The sequence below is a fragment of the Heteronotia binoei genome, chromosome 17 (assembly GCF_032191835.1).
Source record: "Heteronotia binoei isolate CCM8104 ecotype False Entrance Well chromosome 17, APGP_CSIRO_Hbin_v1, whole genome shotgun sequence".
Lineage (NCBI taxonomy): Eukaryota > Metazoa > Chordata > Lepidosauria > Squamata > Gekkonidae > Heteronotia > Heteronotia binoei.
The window spans coordinates 3,987,715-4,000,477 of record NC_083239.1 but is presented as its reverse complement, the minus strand read 5'-3'; the positions used below and the strand labels follow the sequence as shown (position 1 = coordinate 4,000,477).

At 43.6% G+C, this 12,763-nt stretch overlaps 1 protein-coding gene across 1 annotated transcript in view; it reads left to right on the top strand.

Moving 5' to 3' along the window:
- ARFGAP3 (ADP ribosylation factor GTPase activating protein 3) overlaps nt 1-12,763 on the top strand; it is a 79,602-nt gene that overhangs the window by 47,888 nt on the left and 18,951 nt on the right. The window contains exons 12-13 of the mRNA XM_060258502.1: nt 195-332; nt 744-861. Coding sequence (XP_060114485.1) covers nt 195-332; nt 744-861 — 256 coding nt within the window. The remainder of the gene's footprint in view (nt 1-194; nt 333-743; nt 862-12,763) is intronic.

Sequence of the window (12,763 nt, the reverse complement as noted above, 5' to 3'; positions counted from 1 at the left end):
TCAGTTTCAGCAATAAAAGAGAAGTATAAATAAATAAATAGAATAAAGTGTAAATTGGCTCATAGGAACAATACAGGATTCAATTTCTAAACTTCGTTAATTAATCTCCATTGTATACTTTACAGCCTCCTACAGACTTTGTAAGCTGCCGAGCCATTTATTAAGGAAATAATTTTTTTTTTCCCTCCACTCAGATATTTTGACTCAGAAGAACTGAGAAGCAGCCCTTTTTCCAAGTGGGATGACAATTCTGATTCTTACTGGAAGAAAGAAAGCTGCAACAGATACGTGGATGCCACTCTGACTTTGAAAACTGTGGAGTATTCAAATAGGTACATGAAGGAAACGGCAGTGCACCCCCCCCCCCAAATGAATCATAGACTCATATAGTTGGAAGGTACCTCCAGGGTCATCTAGTTCAGCCCCCTGCACAATGCAGGAAATGCACAAATTCCTCCCCCTAAGTTCACAGAATCAGCATTGCTGTCAGATGTCCCTCTAGCCTCTGTTTAAAGGAGATCCCACCATCTCCCAAAGAAGCCTGTTCCACTGAGGAAGCACTCTGTCAGGAAGTTAGAGGCGGCGTGAGTTGGTGGAAATTGCACGTCCCTTTCTGTCAGCAGAAGATTTAGTCTGGACCCAATGCTTAATATCTACATGGTATTCAATGTATTAATTAGTTTCTGTCTATTGAACTGAAGCCTGTTCTGTCGCGTGTGACCATATGCTAACAATGTTTGTAGGCCTGCCTCTTCCCATAAACCTGAACTATCTGCAAGCACCGATGAGGCTCAGAAGAAATTTGGCAACATTAAAGCTATCTCGTCAGATATGTATTTTGGAAAGCAAGACTGTCCTGAAGTAAGTTTGGAAAAAAAAAAAATTCTACCCTGGTTGACCAGTTTGGAAACTAATTGCCCTTCTGTCATTAGTCTTAGCATTCTTGGAAGTATCTGTTGTGTGTATGGAACAGAGCGGGAAACTATCTTACCAGAGCTGATTTTGAGAAAATTAAATTTCCTCTCTTTCTTCGGCCCCCCTCCCTCTTTTTTCAGTTTTCTCAAGATAAGGAGCAAGATGGAACATTTTTTGGTTGTTTTCTTCTTCGGCCACGCCTTACACTGGCTAAATTGAAAAAAGGTTAGCTGTGTCAACGTGGAGATTACGCCTGTACTGGCTAAAAAGATCTTCCAGCACAGGCATGGTTAACTTGGCATTCTAAACAGGCTCTCCCACCTGTTGAAAAAGGAAATTTGATGAGATTGGCATTGGTCCATATTAATGAACATATGAAGCTGCCTTCTACTGAATCAGACCCTCGGTCCATCAAAGTCAGTATTGTCTACTCAGACTGCCAGCGGCTCTCCAGGGTCTCAAGCTGAGGTTTTTCACACCTGTTTGCCTGGACCCTTTTTTGGAGATGCCGGGGATTGAACCTGGGACCTTCTTCTTCCCGAGCAGATGCTCTACCACTGAGCCACCATCCCTCCGCTAAAGTAATATGGACATATGAAGCTGCCTTCTACTGAATCAGACCCTGGGTCCATCAAAGTCAGTATTGTCTCCTCAGACTGGCAGCAGCTCTCCAGGTCTCAAGCTGAGGTTTTTCACACCTATTTGCCTGGACCCTTTTTTGGAGATGCCGGGGATTGAACCTGGGACCTTCTGCTTCCCAAGCAGATGCTCTACCACTGAGCCACTGTCCCTCCTAATGCTGTTTACCTTTATCAGTTTAGGAGTGGCTGAAGAAGAAAACAACAAAGCAGGTGTTCATCTTGATGGCTGTTGCTATGAATATTTTTTTACTGCTGCTATCCCAAATTTCTGAAATCGTCAAAGGCTTCGTGGACATTACGAAGTGTGACTGCTTCTGTCAGTGGTTTTGTTTCCTTGAAAGTTACTTGTAATTATATTACTGAAAATTCTTCATAATCATATTGTGTGCAGTAAATCCTTGCAGCACATTATCATAGTGGTGGTGGTTGTTTTTTGCTTATAATAATTGCATCTTCTTCATGGTCTCTGTGCATCACACCTACGGGATATGGTGCGCCCTTGCCAACCCTCATTGGTACGTAACAAGCCAAAGGATTTTTGATCCCAGATTTCAGTGAGCATATGCAGAAACCCCACCACACAGGCTCACAGAAGTGGGCGTGGACATCCTTCAAGTTCTCTTCTGACCGCCATGCTGATCAGTCACTCTGCTTGCTCCTGTCGTACTTCCATTAAATTTCCTTTTTCTCCAATAGCCACTCTTTTTCTTTGTCTTTTACAACCTCTCCCAGAATAAGAATAACGAGGGGAAAAAGTAGAAGACTTCCTTTTCTCTTCTCATCTTCTTTCCTCACACAGTACCAAGCGCCATGTTTTTCCCTTCAGGATGTCAAATACTCTGCTATCAAATGCATTCCAAAGGGGGCGTGTTCCTGACCACATAATTCATCTGGGAGCCATAGCATCAACAATGTAGATGGCGGATGGATAGAGACTTGGCTCCACACCCAGCCTCCCTGACCAACCCAACTTACAGCAACTTGAAATTGTTCTACAGGGGATGGGAAAATCTGGAGGACTGAAAAATAAGCTACAACAAGCAGGAACTAAACTTCTGATTGAGTTTTTAAGCCCCAGTAACTCATTGGATATAAATATTCCAATGCAACAACAATCTCTCAAAATGGCCACCAAGATGGAAACAAGCTTTCTTTCAGACCCTCTTAAAAAAGAAGACTTTCAACAAAATCTTCAAGAGACTTTTCAAACCTTGAAACAAGAAATCCTGCGAGATATTCTTTATATCAGAACATAATGTTGGATGTTGGATCAGGCCAATGGCCCATCCAGTCCAACACTCTGTGTCACACAGTGGCCAAAAAAACCCAAGTGCCATCAGGAGGTCCACCAGTGGGGCTAGAAGCCCTCCCACTGTGCTCCCCCCAAGCATCACTACCCCGGACAGAGAGTTCCAACAATACACTGTGACTAGTAGCCACTGATGGACCTCTGCTCCATATGCTTATCCAATACCCTCTTGAAGCTGTCTATGCTTGTAGCCACTACCACCAACTCCTGTGGCAGTGAATTCCACGTTAATCACCCTTTGGGTGAAGAAGTACCTCCTTTTATCCGGTCTAACCTGACTGCTCAGCAATTTCATTGAATGCCCATGAGTTCTTGTATTGTGAGAAAGGGAGAAAAGGACTTCTTTCTTTGCCTTCTCTATCCCATGCATAATCTTGTAAGCCTCTGTCATATCACCCCACAGTTGACGTTTCTCCAAGCTAAAGAGCCCCAAGCACTTCAGCCTTTCTTCATAGGGAAAGTGTTCCAACCCTTTAATCATTCTAGCTGCCCTTTTCTGCACTTTTTCCAATGCTATAATATCTTTTTTGAGGTGCGGTGACCAGAATTGTACACAGTACTCTAAATGAGGCAGCACCATCGATTTATACAGGGGCATTATGATACTGGCAGATTTCTTTTCAATTCCCTTCCAGCATGGCATTGGCCTTTTTTATTGCAATCACACACTGCCTTGACGTTTTCAGTGAGTTATCAACCACGACCCCAAAATCTCTCTTGATCAGTCTTGGTCAGTCTCTGCCAGTTCACACCCCATCAACTTGTATTTATAGCTAGGGTTTTTGGCCCCAATGTGCCTTACTTTGCACTTGGCCACATTGAACCTCATCTGCCACGTTGACGCCCACTCATCCAGCCTCAACAGATCCCTTTGGAGTGTCTCACAATCCTCTCTGGTTCTTACCACCCTGAACAATTTAGTGTGATCTGCAAACTTAGCCACTTCACTTCTTGCTCCCAACTCCAAACCATTAATGAACAAATTAAAAAGCATGGGGTCCAGTACTGAACCCTGTGGCACCTCATTGCTTATCATCTTCCACTGCGAAAATTGCCCATTTTTACTCACTCTCTGTCTCCTATTAGCCAGTTTTTGATCCACAAGAGGACTTGTCCTTTTACTCCATGACTCTCGAGCTTACTAAGGAGCCTTTGATGAGGAACTTTATCAAAAGCTTTCTAGAAGTCAAGGTAGTTTCCCCATTTAAGGTGATAGCATTTTCAGCTCTACTGCAAATACTATTCCACATGAGCTGAATAAACACATCAAGATGTTCCAGAATCTGGTTTTTTTCTCCAAATGCAATACCATCCAAGACAAATCCTGGTACAAATGGCAGTCCTAGCATCAACCATCTGAACACTCCTCAGCATCTACCAAACCCTCTTACATCAAATCAAAGTGTTCACCATTTTCATTTTTAACCACCAGACCCAAGGGCCCCAGAACACCCAAACAGGATTGTTTTGGCTTCATTTCACCTTTTTCTCCTCTAATCCACTCACCTGTACCCATACTTACCAATTTGGAGGTTCATCATCTCCGACAAAAGGGTCCTTTCCATTATAGAGGAGGGGTGCAAGATACAGTTTCTTCAACTGCCACCTAAGATATATAATAACACCACCCCCTGCTGTCCTTCTGGTGTTTAAATTTTTTATTAAGTTTCAGTATAAAGGGAAAGGAATGATGCGGGGATACAGAAGCAAAAAAAGGAAGAGTTAGGGGAAGAACAAAACAGAAAAAAGTAGTAAATATAGCTATTACATTTCTTCCTTCGAAATCTGATACTAAATTCTTTCTACCTGCAAGTCTTAAGTTTTAACCCAGTACAACCATTACATTATACAGTCTTATTATTTTATTATATATTTTTACTGTTCTATTGCTTATGATATAAATCTAAGCTATTCATCTTTAATACAAACAAATGAGAAAAGCAAAGAAACCAACTACAAAATAAAGCCCGTTTGTTAATTTTAACCCCTCTCTCTCTCGGCTCGGCTTCACGAACGAAGATTTAAGAAGGGTGCAATAGTCCACGTTTGCTGCAGGCTCGCTGGTGGCTGACAAGACCAATGCGGGACAGGCAGGTCTGGCCACAGCGGCTGCAGGGAAAAGTCTGATTTAGGGTTGGTCCTGTAGCAGTGCGATTCTTCCTCAATCTCCTTTTGTCCTCAAGACCAGCTATGCGTGCATTCTCAAAGGAAGAGACAGCCTGGTGGATGGTGTGTCTCCATGCTTTGCGATCTGAGGCTAGGTCAGACCACTGGTGATGGTTGATGTGACAGGTGCCAAGGGATTTCTTCAAGGAGTCCTTGTACCTCTTCTTTGGTGCCCCTCTATTTCGATAGCCGGTGGAGAGTTCGCCATACAGGGCATCCTAGAAATATGCCCTGCCCAGCGCAGCTGCGTCTTCAACAGCAGTGCCTCGATGCTGGTAACCTCCGCCCTCTTGAGGACTTCAGTGTTGGTCACAAAGTCACTCCAGTGGATGTTGAGGATGGTGCGAAGGCAGCGCTGATGAAAGCGCTCAAGGAGTCGCAGGTGATGACGGTATAAAACCCACGATTCGGAGCCGTAGATGTTAAGGATAAGCACTAACTTTAACAATATTGACAATAGTCATAAGCAGAGAATATGAATATAATTTCTTTATCCTTAATACTAACTAAATTGCTTCCAACAGAGAAAAAATGAAAAAATAATAAAAAATCATACGCCTCTATAACCCACTCTCTATTAAATTACTCTATTTCGCTTTGAAAATATATGATCCATAGATAAAAATAACAAACAGAAGAGAAGCGTTCAGATTTTAGAAGTTTCGTTTGCCATTTCAAAGCCACACGCCTCTAGGAATCTCGCTTGCCATTTCAAAGCCGTTTCAAGGCTGCACGCCGGTTTCCTTTTATTAATTCCATGCTGACCAATTACAAGAAAGAGCAACAATTTATATTCCCTTCTTTTTGAAAGCTTTCCAAGTCTTGATCTTCTTGAAGTAGTCTGCCTTTTCTCCCTTTGGCACATAGATCTGTTTTACTGAAAGCGATGAGATCTCCATGCCGTCACTTCCTCGTGTAAAAACTAATCAGGCTTGATTTCCGCCTCCTTTTTGTAACTGCGTATAATGTCTCCATTTTGATTTCTTTCGACTCCTTCACTGGATCTTTATCCACCTCTCTTATCTCCGTAGACATCACTGGGATCCCTTCACCACTCTGCTCATGTAAATTTTCAGTTGCAATTTCGCTATTTTTAAAATAAAAGTTTCCACCTTGTCTTGTATCAACTCTGTCAGCATACCGATTTCCTGCTTCAAGGTGGATATGGCAACCATAATATCTTTTTAATCAAATGCTTCAGGTTGGTTCATCACCTTCTCCACGGTATAACTCAGTCCGATAATCAAAGTTAAAAAGCAACTCCCAGATAAATCTATCTTTATAAATCTCCAGCCTTATGCTTTTCAATCCCGATCAAGTATCAAAAGATATATCCGACTTTTATTCAGACCATATTGAAATAAAACAATGCTCTCATTATAGCTTGTTTAATTGTAAGCCAAATCCATTCAAATATCCAAGTTCAGTCCAATTTAAATTATTGAGAGTTCTTAAGTTTGTTCTATGTCTTTCTGAAGCCTCCTTTGGGGAAAAAGAGGGGGGATATCCTTCTCTTCCCCCTTTTTTTTTTGAACAGTTCCAATTGGCATTATAACAAAAGATCCATTAATCGGTAGTACTAAAAAGAAAAACTTACATGATAGCATTTTGATGATTAAGGTAGAAATATGATGTGATAGAAGCTTGTTAAAAGAAGAAAACAGTTGGGCGGTCATCTCTTACTGCCATCATGGCGACCGCAACAGTGGAGCATTGGGGTAAACTGGAGGAACAGGGACCAGCCGCCACTGTTTCCCTGGCTTCTGTAGAGCCCCTTGCTGTCCGAAGATCCCACCAGGGTCTCCCTCAAGATGCCACAGCCATGGCACCCCTCCTACCACCCGGTTTGGGGGGGGGGTGCCGAGAACGAACTCTGCGGACCCCACCAAGCTCAAGATGCCAAAACCCAGAAGCCCCCTGCTGTCCTTCTGGAAGATGTATAGACTCTCCTCACTGGATGGGTCATGGAACCAGTTCCCCCATCCTTCCAGGATTCTGGTCTCCATTTCTGGTGTCAAAAAAGGGTGGGGCCCCTGCTTCATCATGGACCTGAGGGCACTGAATGGATTCATCATCTACCATGAATTCAGCATGAATTTCCTCCTGCTGATCAGCAGTTTTCCTCCTGCTGATTAAGCAAGAGGCAGGGGCAGCCACTCTATGGGACATGTATTCTTACATCTGCTTACACCTCTGCCACTAGGAATATCTAGGTTCACAATTGAGTTGGACCACTACCAATGCAAAGTCCTCCACTTGACACCCCAATGGTCCCATTCATCACCAAAACCATGGTGCTCATCACAACCTACCTCTCCCACTGTTCCCGATGATAGACGACAAGCTATTGGTCACAACATTGAGTCCGCTCCTGGCCTACTGGAACACTTGGTACACACAACGAATCAATTAATCAATAGCCCACCTAACCCCCCTTTTAACCAGGGCCCAATTTATAGGGGTGACCATGGATACCAACTTGCAGATGTTGTCCTCACCATGGAAAGAGCTGGACATCATCTTTCTTGTGCATCTGCCCCAAACACAGTGAGGAGGCACTGCTCTCCACATCCAAGGTCTCTAGGGCCTAATGGCCTCAATCACTTCAATTTTGATATTTGCCATAATTCTCATGCACATCCTGCATTTCTGGTTCCTCTGACATTTCTGGTCCTTCAGTGACTTTGTTGGTCTGCTTCTCCCTACCATCCAGCGTCCTGGCCCTGGGACTGGTGGAAAATAGAATTCAACCTGCTCTCAAAGGCACTCTCCACCCCCTTGTTAAGAACATAAGAGAAGCCATGTTGGATCAGGCCAATGGCCCATCCAGTCCAACACTCTGTGTCACACAGTGGCAAAAAATTTTATACATACACACACACTGTGGCTAATAGCCACTGATGGACCTCTGCTCCATATTTTTATCTAAACCCCTCTTGAAGGTGGCTATGCTTGTGGCCTCCACCACCTCCTGTGGCAGTGAATTCCACATGTTAATCACCCTTTGGGTGAAGAAGTACTTCCTTTTATCCGTTTTAACCTGTCTGCTCAGCAATTTCATCGAACGCCCACGAGTTCTTGTATTGTGAGAAAGGGAGAAAAGTACTTCTTTCTCTGCTTTCTCCATCCCATGCATTATCTTGTAAACCTCTATCATGTCACCCTGCAGTCGACGTTTCTCCAAGCTAAAGAGTCCCAAGCGTTTCAACCGTTCTTCATAGGGAAAGTGTTCCAGCCCTTTAATCATTCTAGTTGCCCTTTTCTGGACTTTCTCCAATGCTATAATATTCTTTTTGAGGTGCGGCGACCAGAACTGCACACAGTACTCCAAATGAAACCACACCATCGATTTATACAGGGGCATTATGATACTGGTTGATTTGTTTTCAATTCCCTTCCTAATAATTCCCAGCATGGCGTTGGCCTTTTTTATTGCAAATGCACACTGTCTTGACATTTTCAGTGAGTTATCTACCACGACCCCAAGATCTCTCTCTTGGTCAGTCTCTGCTGTTGTATCCATTACCATCATTACAACTCAGTCTTTTCCTCAGTCTTCTCTTCTGAGGGAAATGGTGCTCAACATGGCAAAACAAAACATATAACGAGGGTATGGAGTTCCAACCTAGGATCAACATAGGGGTAGTATATAAACACCTAATTTCTGTAAACTCAGGGCCAGATGAACTGCATTCAAAGGTACTAAAAGAGCTTGTGGATGTAATTTCTGAGCCCCTGGCCAATATTTTTGAGAATTTTTGGAGACTAGTTGAGGTGCCGGAAGATTGGAGGCAGGCAAATGTTGTCCCCGTCTTCAAGAAGGGGGAAAAGGAGGATCTGGGTAACTACCAACCCGTCAGCTTGCTGTCTATACCTTGAAAAGTTTTAGAACAAATAATCAGGAGTGACAACTGGAGTGCCTCAAGGACCTGTCCTGGGGCCTGTTTTGTTCAACATCTTTATAAATGATTTGGATAAAAGAATCGAGGGATGCTTATTAAATTTGCAGATGGTTCTAAATTGACAGGCTGGAATACTGGACTGAAACCAATAAAATTAATTTTAACAATAATGCATGGTTATAGGATGGGGGAGACTTGTCTTAGCAGTAGTATGTGCGAAAAGGATCTAGGGGTCTTAGTGGACCATATGCTGAACGTAAGTCAGCAGTGTGATGCAGTGGCTAAAAAGGCAAATGCAGTTCTGGGCTATATTAACAGAAGTTTATAGCTGCCCCCATGGTGCAGAGTGGTGAAGCTGCAGTACTGCAGTCCAAACCCTTCGCTCATGACCTGAGTTTGATCCCAGCGGAAGCTGGGTTCAGATAGCCGGCTCTAGGTTGACTCAGCCTTCCATCCTTCTGAGGTCAGTAAAATGAGTACCCAGCTTGCTGGGGGGGGGCGGGGAAGTGTAGATGACCGGGGAAGGCGATGGCAAACCTCCCCATAAAAAGTCTGCCATGAAAGCGTCATGATGTGACATTTCCTCAGAGTTGGAAATGGCTGGTGCTTGCACAGGGGACTACCTTTACCTTTAACAGAAGTGTAATGTCCAGATCATGTGAAGTGATAGCTTTACTCTGCTCAGGTAAGACCTCACCTGGAGTATTGTCAGGGTTGCCACTTTCTGGAAAGTCAGGGAAAGGGAAATTGGTTTGAAGTCAGGGAAATTGTGATTAAAATATATTCAAGCAGTGGATTTTTGACCTGCTGCTGCAAGAGCATGATCTGTTCTTGTGGCAACTGAAACGGAGAAGCAGCAGAATACAAGTAAAACTTAATGATGCCCTTTTCCAGCTCCACCTTTTTCTCAGCTCCACCCCCAGCAACCAGCCTAATGTGTTTGTCCCTGCATGATTTCCAAGGTCTGCCTGTAGCATTTGCAAAGCAATATACAAACTTTAAACATCTGTTTCATCTCTACCTGCTAGTACAGCATTTAACTTACATATAAAGATAAGCATGTTTTTGGGTCATGCTTGTGTGTGGAATGGACATTTTTGTCTCCTGCTAAACCCAGAACAGAGTTGCAAATGAATTTTGCCGCTGTTGGATTTCACAGACGACTCGCACTTTCTTCTCTGCACCATGTAAAATAAATTTTGTTCTTGCTGGAGTTTACAGAATTCCAGTTCTCTCATCCTCTTTTCCTGACTTCTCCCATGCATAAAGGTTGCAAGTGAGGGTTGTCTGCTTCTCTAGATTGCAGAAACTCCACCTCCTTTATTGCTGCTGATCTGCTCACTACACTTTCTGGAACCAGAAAGTGAAAGTGAAAATTTCCCAGCTTTGGAAAGTTCCTACTCGTTAGCATTCAGAGTTTACTTGAATTGAAGTTTGTATCTTGGTGTAATTTTTAGTGCAGTTGCAAAACAGATGTTGCTGCAGTTAATGTTGAAAGAAGCTGATATTAAATCTCTGTTGAGACTTGTGTAGTTGTAGCATGAAACATTTCATTAAGCCTTGAAATAATGCAACATGACCTATTCATTTTTTAACTTGGGGCTATATTTGAATGGTGGTTAGGGAAATTGACAAATGTTGGTCAGGGAAATTCAGGAAAATGAAAAATAAAATTTTAGTGACAACTCTGATTGTGTTCAGTTTTGGGTTTTACATTTAAGAAAGATATAGACAAGGTGGAATGGGTCCAGAGGAGGGTAATGCAGATGGTGAGAGGTCTGGAAACCAAGTCCTATGAAGAAAGGTGGAAGGAGCTGGGCATGTTTAACCTGGAGAAGAGGTGGCTGAGAGGTGATACTTAAGTACTTAAAGAGCTGTCATATTGAGGATGGTGCAGAAGGTAGGACCAGAACAAATGGGTTGAAATTAAATCAAAAGAGTTTCCAGCTCAACTTAGGAAGAACTTCCTGACTGTTAGAGCGGTTCCTCAATGGAACAGGCTTCCTCATGAGGTGGTGGGCTCTCCTTCCTTGGAGGTTTTTAAACACAAGCTAGAGGGCCATCTGATACCAATGCAGATCCTCTGAATTTAGGGGGAGGTATTTGTGAATTTCCTGCATTGTGCAGGGGGTTGGACTAGATGACCCTGGAGGTCCCTTCCAACTCTATGATTCTATGAACTGTCTCCTTTTGGGTTTGGGATACACACATGGCCAGTCTTTTGTCAGGAGCCCATGACCTCCTGACCACACCACTTTCCTGGAACTGCTGGCCATGGGATACGCTCTACATTTCCTTATGCTGTTACTTACAGCAATATCCATCTCCCTCCTTGCGTTCAGTACCACAACTTTAATTTACATCAGCTGTCGAAGGGAGACTGTTACCAGGACATTTGTAATGGGCATAATGGCAGGTGGCTTGGACCTCCATTCTTCTTGACAGTTGCTCGTGTGTCTGGGAACCTGAACATACAGACAGATCCTTTGTGCCACAAGGCAGCATCCCCTACAAAGTGAGAGATCAGTTGGACATCTATCTGCCCTGTATTCCACTTGTGGGAGTCACTCTCTGGTCAATGCCGTTGGCAGTTATTTTACTCCAGAGCAGGAGTGGACACCAGTTCTCTAGGAAACAGCCTCCTGTTTTCTGGATGAGGCCAACCTCTCAACATATGTACATGTTTTCTTCATCCCTAAGTTTCAATACTAGTTTCCTCTTCTGCTTAGGTTTGCTCAAGAACCATTTCTCCACTTTCTTCTCATGCACAGAAGCCAGGTACCGCACCTCGGGGCACCTCATTTCATACGGGTGGTGTGGAAGATCATTTCTTATGGGTGGTGTGGTATCATGCTCTTCCCCACCAGGGTGCAGCGGGTATTGCTGGATAGTAGAAAACTTTCCACTAATACATCTATACTTACAAAGGATTCAAATTTTTATGCTTCATAGCTGTCTTCCAGGCACCCCTCTACGGTGGAACCTTCCTATTGTCCTAACTTTTTACTATTATTCATAGGCTCTGACCTCAACTATTCTGTTAACATCTACCCTGTGGTTACCTAGGCACCTGGTGTTTACGTCAACGAGTGCCGTGTCTTCTTGCACTATGTTAAAGTGGCTCATAAGAGGCTTTTCCCTCCTGTATCCTCTAGTCATGCCACCCACTCCACTGTGGGCCTGCCTGTATTGCTCTCATCCCTGGGACAACCTTCCAAACCTATGACCAGTTGTTCTCCTTGCTTCTTATCATGTGACACAGTGTTGTTGATGGTCATCTCTCTCATTGAGCCGATAGTTGAACTCATGGCCCTATATTATGACACCTCTTCGCTTCACAACGCTGGTGGTTTCCCCTCTCTCTGAGGTGTCTTCCTCTCAAAAGTAGTGTCTGAGTTCCATCTTAACTTGGACATCTTACAGCCTTCTTTCCTATGTCCATAATGAAGAGAGGCTCCACTCCCCAGATGTCAAAAGGCCTTTCCCTTTCTCTTCCTTCCAGAGACCAAAACTCACAGGAAAGACCCTGACCTGTTCATCTTCACTTCTCACAGAGACTCTCCTAATCTAGCTAAGGAGCTGTTTCCTGACCTGATTTGATGCCATTCTGCTAGGGCCTTAGCTAAATCTACTACCTTCCTCTAAGGGGCTCTTCTACATGAGATTTGCAAAGTTATGACCTGGACATCCCAGCATACTGTTATCACTGCTATAACTTTGGTGTCTTCTTGAATGGGAAGGTTGATCTTGCAGTCTACTGTGCCTGGTTGACCTCCAGCACCCTCTTCCAGACGTTAGTCCTTGCTTGCTAATCTCCCATAGGTGTGATG